Source organism: Papio anubis, chromosome 3 (genome assembly GCF_008728515.1).
Source record: "Papio anubis isolate 15944 chromosome 3, Panubis1.0, whole genome shotgun sequence".
In the NCBI taxonomy this organism is placed as follows: domain Eukaryota; kingdom Metazoa; phylum Chordata; class Mammalia; order Primates; family Cercopithecidae; genus Papio; species Papio anubis.
The window spans coordinates 4,381,959-4,405,268 of NC_044978.1; the positions used below are offsets into that span (position 1 = coordinate 4,381,959).

Genomic DNA, 23,310 nt, shown 5'->3' on the forward strand with positions numbered 1-23,310 from the left:
CAGAAAAGACTTAGCTAAGAGAATTCATCAAACATAAGTCTTCGGCTACCCGCCCCGCCTCGCCGTCGGCGAGGGACTGTAGTGTGGTACGCTCCGTGACGTAATGCCGCCGAGCATGTCGGGAGTTGTAGTTGGTCCGCCCGGGCCCCGCCCCTCGACCGTGAGGTGACGCCACTTCAGGGCCGCCCCCGGAGCTTTTGGGCAGGCGTCTTCGTCCCTGTCACCGCCACGTCGCGGACATGGTGAGTCCACGTCGCGGACATGGTGAGCTAGTCACCGACTCGTGTGTTTTTCACCGGACTTTGGCAGCCGCCACGAGCAGGGCTCCACAGCGCCTGAAAGGAGCTGGTCCTGCCGGGGCCCAAGATGGCAGCTGCGAGCTCCGCGGGCAGGGCGGCCCTGCGGTTCGCCTGTCTCCGCGCTGGGCCGGAGGGAAAGTGCCCCACACAGTGTGCACCCCGCCTCGGCCACTTTGGACACGCACCCCTTGCTGCTCCTCTGTGTGAAAGCATTTTGAGAGACTTTTCGGCGTTTTTGAAGCCTTGCAAGAAGGGCTTCACCTGGGAAAGACAGGCGCAACTTTCTTCTATATTATATTCCCCTAGTTCCCGTGGTGTTCTCTCCCCCGGTTTCCCTCCTGTCTCATTGCTCAGCAAGGTTCTCCAATCCTTATCCTAAATGTTGGTGCTCTTCAGGGATGCTTTACACCTTATGCGGTCTCCTAAAATTTTATCTCTAAGTGAGACCTTTCTTCTGAGCTCCACACCCACAAATCTGCTAACCGTGCCTCCACGTGGATAGCTCATATGTATTTCAAACTCAGCAAGTTCCAAACTGTGCATTTCCACCTCTCCACACCCCACACCTGCACTTCCTCCAGGAACCCCCAGCTCTATACATGGCACCACCATACATCCTGTTGTGTCTGCCCCAAACCTGGAAATCATCCTTGACATCTCCCTCTTCTCAACTCCCGGACGTGCAATCAATGATCAAGTCCTGTAGATTCTCCTTCTAAATGTCTGTCTGTTGTCACTGTCTCCACTCTTACCATCCTTGGCCTTGAGATGTAACCATCTGGGGTATTCACCTACGTGGTCTTTTAACCAGATCTTCGCTCGTCGATGTCCCTGCGTGGAATGGGCTGTTGCACCTTCACTCACCCTTCAGATCTCAGCTTCAGTATTATTTCTTCAGAGAGTATCTCAGCTAAATCGGAAGTCTAGGAAGACTAGTGCTTTTATGAAGGATGTCTTATGGAATCTTCATAACAACCCTGGGAAGTTGTGTAGTTTTTCAGTTTTACAGAAGAGAAACAGGCTTAAATGACGAGTTAAATTGTGTAAAATTATACAGTCAGTAGCAGAGTTAAAATGTGCTCTTTCCTGTCTAACTTTTATCTTCAGTATCTTTAAATATTTTTTATTTAAATGGGTACATACTAGTTTGTATGGTAGTATTCTTTATTTAACTGATTTCTTATTAATAGCTATTTAAGTGGTTTCCGTTTATTTTTCTGTGATGAACAACGGTAGAATAAATGGACAACATTGAAGCTAAATTTGTCCCGAACTTCCTTGATTGTTTCCTTAGAATAAATTCCCAGAAGTAGAATTGGGACAAAGGGTATATGATCTTTCAGCAGATTACAATTTTACAATAAATAAAAACAGTGACCCTTATAGAAATGTGACAAAGGATTTGTAAAATGAGAAGAATTGTATTGGTACCTATTTAATACTGTTCTGAGGATTGGAGTGAGTATGTATGTTTAGCATAGTGCCTTTTACATGTTTTTGTTTTATTTTGTTTTATTTTTTGGAGACAAGATCTTGCTCTGTTGCTCAGGCTGGAGTGCAGTGGTGTGATCATGGCTCACTGCAGCATTGACCTCCCAGGCCCAAGCAATCCTCCCACCTCAACCTCCCGAGTAGCTGGAACTACAGGTGCAGGCCACCACACTCAGCTAAATTTTTTTTTTTTTTTTTTTTTTTAAAGAGATGGGGGTCTTCTGTGTTGCCCAGTCTGGTCTGTAAGTCCTGGGCTCAAAGTGATCCTCCTCTCTCCGCCTCCCAAAGTGTTGGGATTACAGGCATGAGCCACTGCACCCTGCCTGCCTTTTACATTTGAAGAGCTCAGTAAATGTTAGCTTACTCATTTATTTCAAAATAGGGGTCTTAGTGTGTACTGTGGTTCTTCAGTCTGTTTGAGAGATGTTTTGAGAATCTGATGAAATTTTGAAACTTCTTCCCCAAAGAAATCTCCCCCTCTTTGCTCCCTTCCTGTCTCTTTCTGTCGTGTGTGTGTGTATATATGTATGTATGTATGAATATGTGTATCTGTGTGTATATATGTTCACACCCAATGATACATGTCATTTGTCATATATCATCAACCAACTGAAACTCAGCATATGGATCCAAGTTAAGAACTGATCTGTTCCATTTTGCAAGTGCTCTTTTCCCTTTATAAGTTGTAAGCGTCCTGTGCCTTTTTTTTTTTTTTTTTGAGACGGAGTCTTGCTCTGTGCCACAGGCTGGAGTGCAGTGGCGCGATCTCGGCTCACTGCAAGCTCCGCCCCCCGGGTTCACGCCATTCTCCTGCCTCAGCCTCCCAAGTAGCTGGGACTACAGGCGGCCACCACCGCGCCCGGCTAGTTTTTTGTATTTTTTTTTTTTAGTAGAGACGGGGTTTCACGGTGTTAGCCAGGATGGTCTCGATCTTCTGACCTTGTGATCCGCCCGCCTCGGCCTCCCAAAGTGCTGGGATTACAGGCTTGAGCCACCGCGCCCAGCCTGTGCCTTTTAATTTTCAGCAAAAACGTGGTTTTCTTATGGCTATATGATATTCATTTTTTTAAAACCGATCTCCTGTTGTTGGCAGTTAATATCCATATACCTGAATCTTTGTGTGGTTTTCAGATTTTTCTTAGACTAAGTCTAAGATTCTAAATGCATATCACTAGATCAAGCCTATGAATATAAACCTTTGATTCTTCCTGCCATATTCTCTGAAGAATTCCACCAGTTATATTCCCACCCTCAGTATTAGTTTCCTCTCGTTGTCTTGACTCCCTGATATTATTATATTAGATTCGGTGCCTTGTCACATTCTTAAACTAGTTCTTTACCGTTGATGTTTTATTGTCATTGTTAAATCTGTCAAGATTATAATTTAGAAAGATTGTCTTAAAGCAGTAGTTCTCAACTGTTCACAGAATCACTGGCATGGGGGCATAGGGTACTTTCAAATATCCCTGTGCCAGCTGGGCGCGGTGGCTCACGCCTGCAATCCCAGCACTTTGGGAGGCCAAGACAGGTGGACCACTTGAGACCAGGAGTCCAAGACCAACCTGGCCAATATTCTGAGATCCTGTCTTTACTAAAAATACAAAAATTAGCCAGGCGTGGTGGTTCATGCCTGTAATCTCAGCTACACGGGAGGCTGAAGCAGGAGAATCTCTTAGACCCAGGTGGCGGAGGTTGCAGTGAGCTGAGATTGCGCCACTGCACTCCAGCCTGGGTGACAGAGTGAGACCCTGTCTCAAAAAAAAAAAAAAAAACAACTCCCTGTGCCTGGGCCCACCCCTTAGACCAATTAATCAGAATCTCTGGGAGTACAGCCCAGGCATCAGTATTTCAGTCTCCCCGGGTGATTTCAGTACAGAACAAAGGTTGAGAACCCCTGATTTAAAATTTTGGAGTTGCTTTTGTTTTCATTTTTTCCATGAATTAACTCATGACATAATTTGAGGAATCAAGATTAATTAATGTCTTAACACTAAACTCAATTAGATTCTAATTTATATGAAAGTGAGTTTGTTTTGTTTTACAAGGAAGTTTGTCTTTATCTCTATTTGTTCTAGGTGATTTCAGAAAGTATGGATATACTCTTCAGAATAAGAGGAGGCCTTGATTTAGCTTTTCAGCTAGCTACTCCTAATGGTAGGTCTTCTGAAAAGTTCTTTTTTATTAGAAAATTGATAGTGAAATTTACTGATATTATCTCCATTTTGCAAGTGAAACTGAGTGAGAGATAGGATGAACTAAGATTATATTGTTAGTAAGTACATTAAATGGGACTTACACTTAGACACTGTGTTCCAGCACACTCACCAGCCCCTGGCGCACCTCTGTGCAGATTAGAAAAAGATGTTCCCTTTCTTAAGAAACTTTACTCCCCTCTTCATTAATTGTCACAATAAATGTAAATATCCACAATGAGCATATTGTAAATGTGCATCAAGAATTGTACATTACAGACTTGCAATTGTATATATAATCCTGAGTCTCCAGAACCTACTCTCTTAAATGCTACATTATATGGGGATGAGTACAAGAACTCTATGGGAGAAAAATCAACAAGGTTTATATGAAGCAAATTCTAGGATGTCTTCCTGTTGCTGACTTGAACAACAGTCACAAACTGAGATAAAGAACATCAGGAGGAATGGGATGAGCTGTGTTTGAGATTTTGTTTCATTTGATGCCAGTGGGAGGTCGAGTACAGATTCCCAACAGGCATTTGGCTGAGTCAGAAATTTAGAACAGTGTGGTCCAAGTTGGAGCTAGAGAATGTCATGTCTCTGAAGGATGATAGTTAACACCGTCATAATAAATGAAATCACTCATGAAAAGTACAATTGGTGGTACCAGAAGCCACGGAGCAGTTCAGAAAGATAAGGAATGAAAAGTACTGTATTAGTCTGTTTTGCATTGCTCTAAAGGAATACCTGCGACTGAGTAATTTATAAAGAAGAGGTTTATTTGGCTCACAGTTCTGCAGACTGTACAAAAAGCATAGTGCCAGTATCTGCTTCTGGTGAGGCTCAGGAAACTTTCAATCATGGTAGAAGGCAAATGAGGGGGCAGTGTATCACATGGCAAAAGAAGGAGCAAAAGAGAAGGGAGGAGGTGCCAGGCTGTTTTAAAGAACCAGCTCTTTTGTGAACTGATAAGAGTGAGAACTCACTCTTATTACTCTGAGGATGGCACCAAGCCATCTGTGAGGGCCCATGATTCAAACGCCTCCCACCAGGCCCCACTTCCAACACTGGAGCTCCCATTTCAACATGAAATTTGGAGGGGACGGACACTGACATGCTTAACTTTAAAGGCTTCACAATTTTTTTTAGGTAACTTTACCAAATAGTCCTTTAGGGATAAACAGAAGCTAATTTAAAATTATGTTTGTCTTTTGTAGTGCAACTGAAAATCTTTAAATTCTGCTTTCTGAAACATATCAAGATATTTTAATATCTGATTTGTTATGAATAATCTCTTCTGTATGATAGTCCCAAAGTATTTATTTATCAAGATACCAGTGTGGACATTATTTATTTATTTTTTTTTTTAAATACTTTTTGAGTAGAATCAGGTCATTGAATAAATATTTAACTACGAGGTTAAATAGGCTTAGGATTTAGGAATGTAAGGCTAAGGCAAGTATTTAAAGATTGTCCCCTTTGACTATATCTTCTTATATTGTTTTGACTTTGGAAACATAAAAATGTTTCCAAATTGAATATGTCGAGTATTCAAAAACATTAAAATACTCAAATTTTTTGAATATTCAAACATTTTTTAAAAAGTCTATTGAAACGAAATCCTTGAAAACAAAAACAAACTAAAGCAAATATCATGTTGGTGACATAACCATACAGAGGAAGAAAAACCAACTGTGACTTGAGAACACAGAACTTCGATTATATAGGCGTAGTGGGATATAGTCCAAGGAGAAGAAGAACTAAGACATTTAAATTTCACTCAATAGTTTTATTGCTATAAGTAGTACATTATTTTAATAGTAACTGGCATCTTATACATTACTGATGGGAATATAAAATGGTATGGCTGTGAAAACAGCTTGGCCGTTCCTGAAAGTGTTAAACAGAGAGTTGCCGTGTGACTCAGAAATTCTACTCTGGGTGATCACCCAAGAGAACTGAAAACACATCCACACAGAAACTGAACTTATGCACAAATGTTCATGGCAGCATATACATGACAGTCAAATAGTGGAAACAAATGTACATCAGTTTATGAATGAATAACAAAATTGGTGTATCCACACAATGGAATATTATCCTGCCATAAAAAGGAATGAAATACTGATTCATGCTACAATACAGATGAAACATTATGCCGAGTGAAAGAAGCCAGACACAAAAAGTCACATAGTGTATGATTCCACTTATGTGAAATGTCCAGAATAGGCAAATCCATAAAGAAAAAAACAGGTTAATAATTGCCATGGGTAGTATGCTGAAATTCTTTGCATTTTGCAAAGGAAGCTGAGAGATAAAAACTAAGATCATATAGTTAGTAAGTGGATTGAACGGGATTTAAACTTAGATATTGTGTTCCAGCATCTCCACCAGCCCATGGAGTACCATGTGCAAATTAGAAAAGATGTGGGAGGGCCGGGCGCGGCGGCTCACGCCTGTAATCCCAGCACTGTGGGAGGCCGGGGCAGGCGGACTGCGAGGTCAGGGGATCGAGACTATCCTGGCTAACACGGTGAAACCCCGTCTCTACTAAAAATACAAAAATTAGCCAGGTGTGGTGGCGGCGCCTGTAGAACCAGCTACTTGGGAGGCTGAGACAGGAGAAAGGCGTGAACCTGAGAGGCGGAGCTTGCAGTGAGCCCAGTTCGCGCCACTGCACTCCAGCCTGGGTGACAGAGCGAGACGCCGTCTCCAAAAAAGAAAAGAAAAGAAAAAAAAAGACATAGGAGGTAAATCGGAAAATTTTCAATTTGAGAAAAGTGGGGGGAATGAGAAATGACTGCTGGCAGGTACAGGGTTTCTTTTTGGAGTGATGAAAATGTTCTGGAATTAGTGATGATTATAAAACCTTATGAGTATACTAAAAGCCCTAAATTGCTTTGAAAGAATGAATTTTATGGTCTGTGAATTTTGTCTCAATTTTTTAAAAAGATAGGCAAAAACTTTTAAAATAATTATTGAATATGGGGGGGGAATGGGTATTGAGAGTTTTACTATGCTCTACTTTTGTGTAGGTTTGGAACCATTCATGTTGAAAATTTTGTTTTTCTTAACTTCTATTTATATTCTTTTAATTTAGAAATTTTTCTCAAGAAGGCGCTGAAACATGTGTTGAGTGACCTGTCAACCAAGCTTTCTTCAAACGCCCTTGTGTTCAGAATTTGCCACAGTTCAGTGTATATATGGCCTAGCAGTGACGTAAACACCATTCCTGGAGAACTGACTGATGCTTCCGCTTGTAAGAACATACTGCGCTTTATTCAGTGAGTACGTTTGAAGATTTCTAGAAATGTTTTCAAAACATCATTTCATATTGTAAATGTCTTTGTGCATTAAAAATTTAGATTTGAGCCGGAAGAAGATATAAAACGAAAATTCATGAGAAAGAAGGACAAAAAATTATCAGACATGGTAAGCAAACCATCTGTCTTCTCTACTGATAAAAATGTTAAATCTTTGAATTTGGAACTGAGTGCAACCTTAGAAATAATTTAATCTAACCCTGTTATCATAGGTCAGAATATTGATGTCCAAAAAGATTAAATGACTTGCCAAAAGTTATATTTGTCTTACATATCTCAACTTTTGTCTCATTATATAATCTCAAAAGGGTTGTTATTGTAATGCTTTCTCTGCTCCCATGAAAATAAAACAGCCTGAATACATTTATAAATTATTTAAATTAAATCGAGGCATTCTGAATCATGACAGAGCGACACACTGTGCCACATAAAATAAATAGTAAATGGTTTATTTTTCTTCACACTATTCTTGGTTCTGTTGCTTGTGTGTGTGTGTGTGTGTGTGTGTGTGTGTGTTTTGAGATGGAGTTTTCACTCTTGTTGCCCAGGCGGGAGTCCCATGGCACAATCTTGGCCCACTGCAACCTCCGCCTCCCGGGTTCAAGCGATTCTCCTGCCTCAGCCTTCTGAGTATCTGGGACTACAGGTGCCTGCCACCACGCCCGGCTAATTTTTGTATTTTTAGTAGAGACAGGATTTCACCATGTTGGCCAGGCTGGTCTCAAACTCCTGACCTCAGGTGATCCACCTGCCTTGGGCTCCCAAAGTGCTGGGATTACAGGCATGAGCCACCGCGCCTGGCTGGTTCTGTTGATTTTTGAACCAATATTACTGAGTACCTGCCATGTGCCACAAACTTTAACAGATGTTGAAGATAAAAAATGGAGATGCTTCTTCAAGGCACGAAGTTGTACAAAGTTAATATGACTACAGTGTTTCCAGGCTAGGAGAGGGAGAATGGGTGGACATAAGGCTGGAGAGGTGGGCACAGGCCTCTTTAGAAGAGGCCTAACTAAACCACTAGCTATGGAAATACAGAAAAGGGATTGGATACGAGAGATATTTAGGGATACAGTGGATTCTGCTTGGAAACTAACTGGCAAGATCAGTTTCTTGCGTGGGTAAAGATGGAAGGTGAGGAGGACATGAGGTTGGTTTGGGCCATGTTTAAGACCTCAGTAAGATGTACAGATGAGCTGTTAGATTTACAGATGTGGAATGCACAAAATAATTATGGGCTGGATACAATGATTTGAAAATTACCGGTAATTGGAGCTTGACATTTTGAGGGGTACAGGTGAGTTCTTTTTAAGACTGTTCCTCCTTTTGGATTTGTTTTATGCTTCCTTGCTATTAGAGTTAGGTCATGTATCATTGGCAGGGATACCACAGAAGCGATGTTGTGACCTCAGCACATCATATGAAAGAGAAACAGTTATCAGTCTGTTCCTATTATTGGTGAGGTTAACTTCACTTACCTAAGATGGCATCCACCAGTTTTCTCCGTGGTAAAGGTACTGTTTTTTCCCTTATAATTAGTATCTTGTGGGAAGAAACTTTGATACTACATATGTATCTTTCTTTAGTCCTCATCAGATTTTTACCCACCACTTTTAGCATCCATTGATAATTTTTGCCAGAATCCAGTATTAACGTGGTGATTACAAAGTGGTGATTTTTCTAAATCTATCATTTCCTTCTGTATTATCTGCCATGGATTCTTATTTTATGCAGTAGTTTATAATCTGGTACTATCATTAGTTATTTTGATGCTCACATTTTCCAAGATTTGGCCAATAGAAGCTTCTTCAAGCTGGCTCCAGTGCCTTTCTAACATTGTAATTTTGGGCACTTCCTACTTTTTTCCAGGTGCAACATGTGTTTTCCCTGTTCTAGCTGGGGAATCAGTCATTTTTCCATGGGCACAAACTTTTAGACATTTATACTGTCCACACACACACACACACACACACACACACAACACATTCATTTTTATCTATGTAAATCACATTGATACCTCCAGTTCCACTTCAACCCTAGAGTGCTTGACCTTTTCCCAGTGAGAAGTCTGTCTCCCAGGATCCTCAATATTTTGCAAAATTTGTTTAGTGTAAATTTCAGAATTGTTCCATACCTCTGTAAAAATCAAACCTACAAAGTAGAATTCAGTATTTGTTTATAGTTATTTATGTATTAGACCAGGGGTATATAGTTACATGTTTGAAAGTTCCTTTGGTGTGTGGTTATTTTATGTTCATTTGATTTTTTAAAAATTTTAAGTCAATATAAAAGTGGAGAGAATCATGTAATGAACCCCAGTGAACCTATGCATGGTTTTAATGTTTATCAACACATGGCCAGTCTGATTTCATCTTTACTTCTTAATCCCTCTCCCCACATTATTTTGAAGCAAAAAGTAATTTCTTTTTAAAATAATATTTGTGCTTTTAATCTTTTTACTGTAGTACCGCTTTATATACTATCCTTTAAAAGTCCTTTTACCGGCTGGTCTGGGGGTAGTGAGTTATCTCAATTGACCATTCACAGCCAGTTACAGATTGAACTCCTTGTTCTCTACTCTTTCCCCCCTTTTCACTACTGTACTTGACTAGTCTTAAATTTTTTTTCTTAATAAAAAATACATTTTTGAAAAGTCTTTTTACTTACTCTTTATATTTAGTGTTTAATATACTACAAGTTGACTATTCCTGTTTATCTGTATAGCATCAAATAGTAAATATAGATCTTATGCTGGAAATGTCAACCTCCCTGGCAGCTGTAACGCCCATCATTGAAAGGGAAAGCGGAGGACACCATTATGTTAATATGACTTTACCTGTCGATGCAGTTGTATCTGTGGCTCCAGAAGAAACATGGGGAAAGTAAGTATTTTTGTAGTACCACTGCCACATTTAAATCAGGGCCCTTCCCCAAACCCATGTTTCTGTATCCTGTAGGCATACGTAAGGTGTGATTTTCTCCTTGTTTATTATTAACCTAAGAGCCATCTATTAGTTAAATGGTTATTTGGAGGAAGTAGGGTGGGTAGCATGCTAAAACCTGGAGGATTTCCCTTTATCCACAAGAGCAAATATACAGTTTCTTTTATAATGCATAATTCAGACTTCCTTTAGCAAACCTGGTCCAATCAAGTTTTTTACTATATTAAGAATATATTAGCTCTGTACTTCTCTTTATTGTAGCCACTATAACTTTTGTTAATACACTTATATGTTTCCCCCCACAGAGTTCGTAAACTCCTAGTTGATGCAATTCATAATCAACTGACTGACATGGAAAAATGTATTTTGAAATATATGAAAGGAACGTCTATTGTGGTCCCTGAACCACTGCACTTTTTATTACCAGGGAAAAAAAATCTTGTAACAATTTCCTATCCTTCAGGAATACCAGATGGCCAGCTGCAGGCCTATAGGAAGGTAAAACCAGTTCATTTATTCTTAGAAAAAACAATAATGACTATCATTCATTTTGTATTTAATTATATATTTCCACTAAATGGAAGGGATTTTGTGATTTAACTTAAAAGTGTAGAAGTTAGACTGTTCATTTTACACATTATTTAATTTCTGTTCTCTTGAAACTTTAAGTAGTATTAGTGAAAAAATCTTATGTTGAACCTGTATGTAACATTTTAATTTTAAATGCTCGGTGTGGTTCATATATTCTGTGAAATTTTAATATTTTTCCCTAATGAAACATAGAAATGAAAAGGTGCTTACCTGCCTAAAGTAGCTGGTGTAAACAAATTTCTGTAACTTCCAGGTTTGTGAAAGAAACAAGGTGACAGTTAGGGAAGGAAAATGATAACTTATGCTAATTCTGAATAGGGTTTATGGTAATAATCCACCAGTAAGGTTATTTGGGCTTTATTAGAGGAATTTGGGAGCAAACATTACCAGCATTCAGAGTAATGAGGTTTACTGGCAAAATGGCTGGTTGTGGAATACATCTTTTTGGTATGTGGACTTGTTTAGAACTCATCAAATTAGACCACGGAGCATCTTCCTAATTTCTGTCCTTAGGGAGAGACGTGATACCCTGACCCTCTGTATGTGGCAGTGACTTGGTTTGTAGAAGCAGCAGCTACAGGAGCTGATCTTTTCAAACCACTAGAGCACAAGACATGATAAAGAACATGTCAAAATTTTAAAATAGCTATTACATGTTTTTATACAGTTGGGAAAATATCACATTTTAAACATGTATGTGTATTTATTTTCCTGCCATATTGGTTGGTTTTAGACCACTAACTTCTACTCTGTAGCTTAATCACTACCACTTAAAATATAAAATATTTGTAAAGCACTCTAGACATGATTTTTCAAAATACTTTGATATAATTATTGTTAATTATAATTTACTCATTTACAAGGCCATTTCAAAGCCAGTCTTTAGCCTGGATGTATTTTAACAGACTATGTTATAATAATTATTTAAAAATTATCTCAGTTCTCTTACTCTAACAATTTATATTCATTTTTCTCTGTTCCCTTCCAGTTTCTACCCAGATACAGACGTAAACGAAAATAAATCTTGGTTTTAGTTCAGTTTTCACTATCTTTGATGTTAGTGAATTAAACCATAAGTGTTTGGAAACTTTTATAACCCATATATAATTTTCTGTGTTTTATAACATCTTTAGTTTATTTATTGACTAGGAATCTAAATCACCAACATTTTTTCTTTTTCCATTGATTCTGACTTATTTTAGGAGTTACATGATCTCTTCAATCTGCCTCATGACAGACCCTATTTCAAAAGGTCTAATGCTTATCACTTTCCAGATGAACCATACAAAGATGGTTACATTAGAAATCCACATACTTATCTTAATCCACCTAACATGGAGACTGGTATGGTGAGTTTAACTAATTATGGGAGTCACTTGATCAGTAATGTTATTAGTTGTTTTTTGTTGTTACCTGGTAGAAGACTTGATTCATGATATATTCATTCCTAAAACATGATTTATCACCCATCTCTGTTAACAGGCATTGCTTAAGATAGCAGTAATTAAAAATGGTCTAGAAAAGTTAGTAATAGGTAGTATATACCACATTTATCTTACCAAAATTCTCCTTATTTCTTTAAAGGCTTGTCCCATTTTTTCATTCTGGATACCTGAGAAATCATGCTAATTTAGGGCATAGTCTACCCAAACCATACTGTAGGATACGTGTTTTTGTTTGTTTGTTTGTTTGTTTTTGAGATGGAGTCTCACTCTGTCACTCAGGTTATAGTGCAATGGTGTGATCTCAGCTCACTGCAACCTCCACTTCTCGGGTTCAAGCAATTCTCCTGCCTCAGCCTCCTGAGTAGCTGGGGTTACAGGCACCTGCTACCACACCTGGCTAATTCTTGTATTTTTAGTAGAGACAGGATTTCACCATGTTGGCCAGGCTGGTCTTGAACTCCTGACCTCAAGTGATTCGCCATGTAGGCCTTCCAAAGTGCTGGGATTACAGATGTGAGCCACCGTGCCCAGCCACTGTAGGATAAGTCTACACTTATTTTCTGTGTAACATATACCCGGTTGCCATAGTGAAGTATTCTGTGTAACATATACCTCACTAAAGGTAGCTCAAATAAGAGTGAACTGGCAGAGGGTGTTGGAAGGGTTACTTTAAGGATGCATGGAGGCCAATGTGAAAGGACCTTATAGGCATCCAAGATTAGGAATACCAGTACAGCCGGGTCTCTTAGAAACAGCAGCCCTGTGACTGGCAGCTGTCCCCCCTCAGTCTCTCTCGAGGACTCCGTGGATACCTTGGTGGCATTGCTGTTGCTTTCTGTGTATGCTTGTGATCCTAACTGGCCTGTTCTTAACTTTTACTCTGTCTGCTCAGCCTCATACCCTCTGTGTCCTTACTGTTTCAGCTTGTGTGTCACTTTTTCCTGTTCTTCCTCAGCTGCTCAGTATATGCCTCATTCCAACTGCATTTCCTGCTCCCGGCTGCCTGGCTAACTCTGCACCTCTCAGTTCAGATTCCCAAGAGAAAGAAGACTTGGCCATTGTATCGTAGCATTTATTGAAACTTGTATTTGTTTCCTAAAAAATAATCACATGCTTGATGGCTTAAAACTACAGAAATGTATTGTCTCAGTTCTGGAGGTCTGAAAGTAGTGTCATTGGGCTGACATCACAGTGTCAGCAGGGCCACCTTCCCTCCATAGGCTCTGGGGGAGAATCCATTCCTTAATCTGGTGGCTGCTAGCATCCTTTGGTTTGTGGCCCCATCGTTCTGATCTCTGTCTCCTTGGTCACATTACCTTCTCCTCCTATGCCCACTCTTTTAAGAATATATGTGATGGCATTTAGGGCCCACTGGAATCCAGGATAACCTGCCCATCTTAAGATCCTTAACTTAGTCATGTCTATAATACCTTTGCTTTTCTTTTTTCTTGTACTTTTTAGCACAGAGGGTGCATTCACAAGTTCCAGGGATTAGGACATACATTCCTTTTGGGAGCCACCTTTCAGCCTGCCACAATGGTCAAGTTACAAATTTTTCTATCTGTGCTTGGGCAGAATATATATTCTCTAATTGTTGGGTGAGGGTTGGTTCCATCTTTGCCCCTCTCTCTTCTCACCTAATTTTTAAAAAATAATAGTTTGGAGCCAGGCATGGTGGTATGTAACTGTAATCCCAGCTGCTCAGGAGGCTGAGGCAGGAGGATCACTTGAGCCCGGAAGTTTAAGACCAATCTGAGCAACATAGTGAGACCCAATCTCAAAAAAATAAAAACAGAAACCCAGTTCTTTAAAAAAAGACGTATACATTCTTAGCATTATAAGAATTTATGTGATATTAGTAATTTATTTATCTTTATTTTTTGAGCCTTAATTTAGGGTCATCAAATCACATACCTGGGCTCTAATCATAGCAGGTTTGTAAATTTGCACAAACATTCTTCCTGTGTCCCATGATATGGACCCTTCACTTGTTCGTTCATTCCTTTATTCCTTCCTTCCTTCATTCAGCATTTATTCAACAACATTTATGCCAACCGCGTGCCAGGCGTGTTGTAGAAGCTTGGGCCCCAAAATGGATAAGACACGGTGTATGTACTCACTGAGCTCACATACTAGTGTAGGTAGGCAGATATTTTTTAAATGATACGTAATGTGTCAGGTAGTGATATACTTTGACAAATAAAAACATAAAGAGGACAGAGATGACAGGTGAGGCAGGGGGTGGGGCAGTGAGAGAATGAGTGGGCCGTCTGTAGACTGTATGGTCAGGGAAGACCTCTGACATCTAAATGGAGACCTGAGTGAAGTAAGAGTGCAAGCTGGACAATTAAATTGGGAAAAGAGAGCTCCAGGCCAAGAGAACCATGAGGCTCCGAGGTCATGTTGCCCCTGGTATATGGGAAATGAAAGTAGAGGGAGCAATGGGGAAAAGTTTAGGAGATGAAATTGAAGAGGAGGCCCGAAGGTAGGTCCTGCTGGGCCCCGTGGTAAGGACTTTGAACCTCAGATAAAAAGCCAAGAAGGTATAATGTTAAACCATAGATCTGTGAAGGCATTTTTATAAGGAACTACAGTGACATTAAACATAATTCAGGAGCATATATAGAATATGTACTTCTATTCTAAGTTAATATTTCACTGTGTTTCTTCTCTGTGTATAGATTTGTGTGGTCCAGGGCGTATATGGTTATCATCATTATATGCAGGATCGGATCGATGACAATGGCTGGGGCTGTGCTTATCGATCTCTGCAGACTATCTGCTCTTGGTTCAAACATCAGGGATACACAGAGAGGTCCATTCCAACACACAGAGAAATTCAGCAGGTACAGAACATATCATTTTAAATTATAATCAACTCTACATTTCATTAGCCCTTAATATAATATACCATTGATAATATTTGTTACCTCATGGTGCAGACTTATTTCTGTTTTGAAGAAAAAAGTATTCTTAATGCCTGTCTTGTGTATGGATTTTTTTATATTTTTAAATACATAAAGGCTCTAGTCGATGCCGGTGACAAACCAGCAACATTTGTCGGATCACGGCAATGGATTGGATCTATTGAGGTACAGCTGGTACTAAACCAATTGATTGGTATAACTTCAAAAATACTGTTTGTCAGGTAAGGACACTTTAAGAAATTAGATAAATTATTTCAAAGTGACTTTGTGAGTAATGTATACTTGTATTATTTAGGCCTAATTTTAGCCTAGAAGAGGAAACCTTAAAAATATATTAACGTTGAGTAGTTATAAAAATTGTATTAACAGTTTCTTTATGCTCCAATCTTTTAAAAAGTTTTAAAAGGAAAAACTCAGATGTTGATCTATGACTGACCATTTTGTTTACCTCCTGCTCTTTTTCTTCCTAAAATATTAATAATCCAGTCATGAGTTCAAATAATGTATTCATTTTGTCTTTTCCAGTGTATCTTAACCATAATTCTAATATTAAAATGAGAAAATATAAATAAATAATTTTCTATGACCATAACTGGCTTACTCCTGATTGTATGAGCTTATGTTTTAAAATACATTTTCTAGCTGGGCGCAGTGGCTCACGCCTGTAATCCTAGCACTTTGGGAGGCCGAGGTGGGTGGATCCCCTGAGGTCAGGAGTTTGAGACCAGCCTGGCCAGCAGGGCGAAATCCCGTCTTTACTAAAAATACAAAAAAATTAGCTGGGTGTGGTGGCACATGCCTGTAATCCCAGTTACTCAGGAGGCTGAGGCAGGAGAATTGCTTGAACCCAGGAGGTGGAGGTTGCAGTGAGCCACGATCGCACCACTGCACTCCAGCACAGGTGACAAAGCGAGACTCCCTTTCCAAAAAAAGAAAAGAAAAAATACGTTTTCTAAAAAAAGAGAAAAAACCCAAACAACAAATAAAATACATTTTCGATTGTTAATTATACTAACATTGTCCTCATTGTATCAGTCCTCAGTGGTTATGAAAATCAGTGGTAAAAAATGACAGACTGGCTGGGCACAGTGGCTCATGCCTGTAATCCCAGCACTTTGGGAGGCTGAGGTGGGTGGATCACCTGAGGTCAGCAGTTTGACACCAGCCTGGCCAACATGGTGAAACCCTGTCTCTACTAAAAATACAAAAATGAGCTGGGCATGGTGGTGTGTGCCTGTAATCCCAGCTACTCAGGAGGCTTTGAGGAAGGAGAATCCCTTGAACCTGAGAGGCGGAGGTTGCAGTGAGCTGAGATCGCGCCACTACACTCCAGCCTGGGCAACGGAGCAAGACTCCATCTCAAAAAAAAGTAATAAAAAAAAACAATGACAGGCTTAAGTAGTGAAGAACTTTTTTTAAAAGTTACAGTTTTGGTACGTTAAAACATTATACATTCCTCATTAAGCAAGAGCTAAGGTTTAGCACCACCGGACACCTCCCCCCAAAAAATACCTCCTTTCATTAGCCCATCTTTCTTTCTCTTCTCAAAAGTAAGAATTCTGAGAGTCCCTAAAAATAGTATGTTGCACTTGAAAACATTTTGCAGCTTTCGCGTTGATTTCAGACACGTGTTTTAGTCGGAGACTCTCCTGGTGTGTAGACAGGTTGGTATTTTGGGTCCCAGTGTAAAGATGAGGAAATACAGACTGAGAAGTGCACCAACAAGAGGGCAAGAACCCAGCACTTAACACTCATTCTTCTGATCAGTCCATCCATAAGAACTCCCTGAGCACCAAGGTGACGTTTTAACTTCATGTGAATAAACCCAGGCCGCCTTTACGCAGTCCAAGAAGCAGAAAATCAAGGTCTGTTAGCTTCTTAACTACCACACTTAGCGGCCTGAAGTATTTTGAGTTTATGTTGCTTTAAATCGCACAGTTTAATTGTTCTGTCAGTTCCGTACCACTTAATTTTTTTACATTTATATATTTTATCAATAACAACCTGAAAAAACAAGAATGTAGGAAACATTGTCTTCTCGCTCATTATTTGGCCTTAGTGTTGGAAGTAATTCATCTGATAGAAAATGGTTTCTTTCTAGCCAAGGTTCAGAAATGGCCTCTCAAGGACGGGAACTGGCTAATCATTTCCAAAGCGAAGGAACTCCAGTTATGATCGGTAAGCTGTTTCAGACATCGATTTTGGTAGAGTGAGTATTATGTAAAACTTATCATTGATATAAATATTTAATGTTGCATAAAATCAGTCATTTAAAAAATTTTGAAATTAACTTTTATACCATATATATGGATCTCTGGATATTGAAAAAAATTTCCAAGGTGGCTTAAGGATTACAAAACAGATTATAATAACCAGAAGAAGCAAAGGCTGAGAAATGGTAGCTATGTTCAAACATTTAAAGAGCTGAGAGCAGTATTAAAAAGAGGAAATGGTCACTCAGCTGAGCTTCGTAAGTTATGACTTTGTTGCTAACTTGGCTGGCTTTGTGACATTTTGCAAATTACTTACGTCTCTGGATTTTATCTATAAAATAAGAAGATTGGATTAGCTGATTTAAAGATGCTTAATTCTGTGAAGAACAAGACCTGTCCTATGATGACAGAAGGCAAGCTGAGACTAGTGTGTAAGAAATGGAGGTAGAAACGGTGTAGTGGCTCACACCTGTAATCCTAGCACTTTGGGAGGCCGAGGCAGGAGGATAGCTTGCATCCAGGAATTTGAGACCAGCGTGGGCAACATGGCCAGACCCCATCTCTACCAAAAAAAAAAAATACACAAATTAGCCGGCATGGTAGTGTGAGCCTGTAGTGCCAGCTACTTAGGAGACTGAGATGGGAGGATTGCTTGAGCCCAGGAGGCTGCAGTGAGCCAAGAAATCCACTGCTCTCCTGCCTGGGTGACAGAAGTGAGAAACTGTCTCAAAAAAAAAAAAAAGGAAATGGAGGTAGGCTGATGTCAGCAAAATATCAGAAAGAACTTAATGAGTTAGGCCAGTCCCGGTAGCTAACGCCTGTAATCCCAGCACTTTGGGAGGCTGAGGGGGGCGGATCACTTGAGGCCAAGAGTTTGAGACCAGCCTGGCCAATATGGCAAAACCCTGTCTCTACTAAAAATACAAAAATTAGCTGGGTGTAGTGGCACGCACCTGTAATCCCAGCTACTTGGGGATGCTGAAATAGGAGAATCGCTTGAGCTGGGAGGTGGAGGTTGCAGTGAGCTGGGATTGCCCACTGCACTCCAGCCTGGGTGACAGAGCAAGACTCTGTCTCAAAAAAAAAAAAAAAAAATTCCGGGCATGTCGGCTTACGCCTGTCATCCCAGCACTTTGGGAGGCCGAGGTGGGCGGATCACGAGGTCAGGAGATCGAGACCATCCTGGCTAACACAGTGAAACCCCATCTCTACTAAAAAAAATACAGAAAATTCGCTGGGTGTGCTGGTGTGCGCCTGTAGTCCTAGCTACTCAGGAGGCTGAGGTAAATAGAACATATAGTCGGGTTTTACACCGAGATGTTCCATTGCCCAGGACGGGCAGGAGACAGATGCTTTTCTCTATCTCAACTGCCAAGAGGCCTTCTGCCTCTTATAGTAATCCTCCTCAGCACAGACCCTTCACGGGTGTCAGGCTAGGGGACGATTAGGTCTTTCCCTTCCCACGAGGCCATATTTCAGACTGTCACATGGGGAGAAACCTTGGACAATACCTAGCTTTCCTAGGCAGAGGTCCCTGTGACCTTTGGCAGTGTACGTGTCCCTGGGTACTTGAGATTAAGAGAATGGTGATGACTTTTCACAAGTATACTGCCTTCAGGCACTTGTTTAACAAAGCACACCCTGCACAGCGCCAAATCCTTTAAACCTTGAGTCACCACAGCACATGTCTCTTGCAAGGACAAGGTCAGGGGTAGGGTCACAGATTTGAGATGGTAACAGCATCTCAAATACAGAACAAAATGGAGTCTCTTATGTCTACTTCTTTGTATATAGACACAGTAACAGTCTGATCTCGCTTTCTTTTCCCCACACTTTTATAGTTTAGAGCAGTCCATTTTAATGCTATTTTAGATCAGTTAATAGGCAAAGTATCTTTTTTTTTTTTTTGAGTCTTGCTGTGTCGTCCAGGCTGGAGTACGGTGGCGTGATCTTAGCTCATTGCAAGCTCCACCTCCCAGGTTCACACCATTCTCTTGCCTCAGCCTCCTGAGTAGCTGGGACTACAGGCTCCTACCACCACGCCCAGCTATTTATTTTTGCATTTTTTTAGTAGAGACAGGGTTTCACTGTATTAGGACCTCGTGATCCGCCCACCTCGGCCTCCCAAGGTGCTGGGATTACAGGCGTGAGCCACTGTGCCGGGCCATAATCTGTCTTTTTAAATTGAATAGGCATTTGACATTTGTTTATGTCTTCATTCTTATTTCCTATTTTTTCTTATATAGGGGGAGGAGTTTTGGCCCACACGATACTAGGAGTTGCATGGAATGAGATTACAGGGCAGATAAAGTTTCTGATTCTAGATCCACATTATACTGGTGCTGAAGACCTACAAGTCATTTTGGAAAAGGTAAGTATCCATTTAACACAAATTGAGACACAAGGCAAATAACCTAGAAATGAAGGATCACAAACTGGCTGGTAACAGAAAGTAAGCTGAGGGCAGAGATCCTGCCTGTGAGGAGGCCTTCTGAGGCTGTTGTCAGTAGTCCTCTCTGTATAGGGAACGTGCAGGAACAACGCACATTGCAAAAGACAAAATGTAGATTTATAGAAACTTTCTCAGTTATTGAAATTAGTAATAGGACACACACTCATAAATATATTCCTTTGGAGATTTTAGAGCTTTCATAAACAAATGTATCAAAGTTTATCAATGTCTTAAAATAGATGAGTGGAATATATAAACTTTTAAAATTTCAGAAGTAACCAAAAGATAGCTAAGCAGTTTGCTAGACATTATGGAAGCTTGACTAATTTTAATTTATTTACATATTACCTAATCTCACTCTATAAAGGGTTTGAAGTTGATACATGTCTAAGAGTATTTGTTCTTACTTACAATAGCAGGTAAGGGAGGTAAAAAGTTGTTAATTCATAGACAACTAATTCTCACATATGAAAACTCGGCACCAAGTCTTTAGGAGAAAGTATTGTAAAACATAATTAACTTGAATTTTAAGTAACATTTATCTTCTTTGCCAAATACATTGAAATTGCAGAGAATACATACTTTTAAACCATAAACTAAAAATAAAATGTTTTAATATGTTAAAGAGTTTTAAGCCGGGCGCGGTGGCTCACACCTGTAATCCCAGCACTTCGGGATGCTGAGGTGGGCGATCACCTGAGATAAGGAATTTGAGACCCACCTGGCCAACATGGTGAAACTCCGTCTCCACTAAAAATACAAAAATTAGACAGGCAGGTGGTGGGCGCCTGTAATCCCAGCTGTGTGGGAGGCTGAGGCAGGGTAATCACTTGAACCGAGGAGGCGGAGGTTGCAGTGAGCCGAAATGGCGCTATCGCACTCCAGCCTGGACAACACGGGTGAAACTCTGGCTCAAAAACAAAAAAAAACCAGTTCTGAATGTGTGTAGTCCAGTTGTCTTCTACTGGCAGTTTACTGAAGTCTTTTGTTTATGAGAAGGGTAAACACTAACAGGATGGACATGTGTTATTACAGTTGTGTTTTTCCTTTTGCTTTTCTCTTTCACAGCATTTGGAATTTGAAGTCTCTAAAAGGTTTCTGACTGGTACATGTATCTTACTGAATATAGTAGCAGTACTCTGGTTCTGTAGCAAGGTGTTCGTTCAGTATTTATTAAAGTACCTAATAAGTGCCAGGCACTGTCCTAAGCACTAGTATTACATGAGGTTTTTAGGGAGCTAAAACCTTTAGTGTAGGGCAGAGGAGGACAGTCCAAAAAGGACTCTCAAGAAAAAAAAATGGTATCTCAGGTGCTTTTACGAGGCTGATGCTGTAGCGAAACCCTGTAGGAACAGTGAAAGCTACATTCCAGGTAGATCAGTGTCCAGAGCTAGGTGGAGGGGAGGCTGGAAGGACACACCAAGCTCAGTCAAAAAGGGTGGTCTTGGCGGGCGCGGTGGCTCACGCCTGTAATCCCAGCACTTTGGGAGGCGGGCGGATCACGAGGTCAGGAGATCAAGACCATCCTGGCTAACATGGTAAAACCCCGTCTCTACTAAAAATACAAAAAATTAGCGGGGCACGGTGGCGGGCGCCCGTAGTCCCAGCTACTTGGGAGGCTGAGGCAGGAGAATGGCATGAACACGGGAGGCAGAGCTTGCAGTGAGCCGAGATCACGCCTCTGCACTCCAGCCTGGGCAACAGAGCGAGACTCCATCTCAAAAAAAAAAAAAGGGCGGGGGGTGGTCTTTGTGAACCAGGCATTTAGATTTTTTCTTAAAGGCAGGGAGAAGCCTTAATTATTTTCATCATAAAATTTATCTTTTCTGGTTGGCTCAAGGGACTCTGCACTACATGGCATTATCTAGATAAGGTTTCTGAACAATTAGAGTAAGGGATTGTACCTGGTTCCTTTCTCTGAGAATTGCAGTCTCCATCTTTGCCAGTTATATTTCTATAGAACTTTTCAACAGCAGATACCTCCTTGCGCTATTTGTATGCACAAGAAACTGTGAAGCCATCACTGGCTACAAGCAGGCTAAGGCACTCCAGGCTTCCACCTGGAAATGGTTCACTTGACTCCAGAAACCCAGGAGGCCAGAGGAGAGTTCCATCTCCGCCTGACCTTTGTCGTCTTGTGGTGCTTTCTTGTTTGAAGTTCCCAGGCTGGTCATCTCTCAGGAAACAAGCATGTCCTAAGCACCATGTCCCTATACAATCCCATTTTGACACCCTCTCTACCCATTTCTCCTTTAAGAAATTTGGATCTGGTTACCTGGATAAGACCTTCATGTGTAAAAGGATCAAAAAAAGGTTAAAACAGAGAATGAGTCTTTTTTCTATTTGTTAAGAAAAACAGGACATTAAGAGAAACTTTTGCTGAAAAAATGAGATGATAAATAGAATGCTGGTTACGTAGGGAGAGTGGGGAGTAGGACTGGTGGAGGATTTTTCACTTTTGTTTTTTTACAATGTGTATCTTATTTGGGAGGGAGTCAGACCACTGCTTGTCACTCACTTCGTGGTATTTTCAGAGTCTCAGCCTCTTCGCAAGGATTTCTCAAAGCATTTCATTTGAGAATCATACAATACAGACCAGTTATTGGCTTTTCCTTCAAGTTTCCTTCTTTAATAACTCAGTGGTCCTAGAAGAAATCTGAGAAATTTTCATATTGTAAGTGAGCTTTTGCTTGAAAGTCATTTTCTCTGAGGTCAAAAAGGATGAATACTGACATGAAACATAGAAAGTAGAATTGAGTAACACCTAGGATTTGAAAATGAAAGGGCACAGAGTGCCAGGCAGGGGGCAAGCTGAGGGTTCTCACTACAGTGCTTCAATCCTAAGATGCCACTGAATGGTCTCTTACAGCCCTTTATGGACTACTCAGAAAAACAGACTGCTAGCTCAACTGTCACATGCTGTCAGTTTCAAGCAGTAAAACTATACATCTCAGAATCAGTAAAGTGTGGTATCTGGAGTAATTATAAGTTTTTAAAAAATGATTTTTAGGATGAATTATATAGAATTAAAAGTTCAAAAACCTACCTTAAAAAGGGTAAGTTACTTTTCTATGCTTAGTAGGAGTTCAAATCCTTGAATGATAAAGCCATTTAGAGTCTTATTCCAAGGTCCTGCTGACAGAGCCTGATGTCACGATTTCCATGACATCATCTTGTAACTTTGTAAAAGGCTTTTCCCTTTCCCTTCTCCTCTGTCCAGGGCTGGTGCGGATGGAAGGGTCCAGACTTTTGGAACAAGGATGCATACTATAACTTATGTCTTCCTCAGCGACCAAGTATGATTTAAAATATCTTGGAGTCAAAGACTGCAGTAGAGTGGTATTATAAATTTGTGAATAAAGAATCAGTTTAATTTCACCTTAAATCCTGGTTCTAGTTTGACGGTTTAAATTATGACCTTTTTCAAAGGTT

At 40.3% G+C, this 23,310-nt stretch overlaps 1 protein-coding gene across 2 annotated transcripts; it reads left to right on the top strand.

The window, feature by feature from the left end:
• Positions 1-109: 109 nt before the first annotated feature.
• Positions 110-23,263, top strand: UFSP2 (UFM1 specific peptidase 2). 2 transcript variants are annotated; one of them, XM_003899419.3, is made up of 12 exons: positions 110-242; positions 3,866-3,944; positions 7,086-7,269; positions 7,351-7,417; positions 10,033-10,190; positions 10,556-10,748; positions 12,044-12,190; positions 14,968-15,132; positions 15,310-15,434; positions 17,315-17,391; positions 19,673-19,797; positions 23,099-23,263. In XM_003899419.3, exons 1-12 carry the CDS (start codon positions 240-242, stop codon positions 23,183-23,185), a joined length of 1,410 nt encoding a protein of 469 aa, XP_003899468.2. In that variant the 5' UTR covers positions 110-239; the 3' UTR covers positions 23,186-23,263. The 2 variants fall into 2 exon arrangements, with proteins under 2 accessions (XP_003899468.2, XP_021794682.2); XM_021938990.2 differs by lacking the exon at positions 110-242 and adding an exon at positions 246-264.
• Positions 23,264-23,310: the final 47 nt, after the last annotated feature.

What these genes read in the sequence shown, in the direction of transcription:
- UFSP2 (XM_003899419.3), top strand. An exon ending in ACAAAAAATTATCAGACATG is followed by an intron (nt 7,418 to 10,032) that starts GTAAGCAAACCA and finishes TTATCTGTATAG; the next exon opens with CATCAAATAGTAAATATAGA. An exon ending in CACACAGAGAAATTCAGCAG is followed by an intron (nt 15,133 to 15,309) that starts GTACAGAACATA and finishes AAATACATAAAG; the next exon opens with GCTCTAGTCGATGCCGGTGA.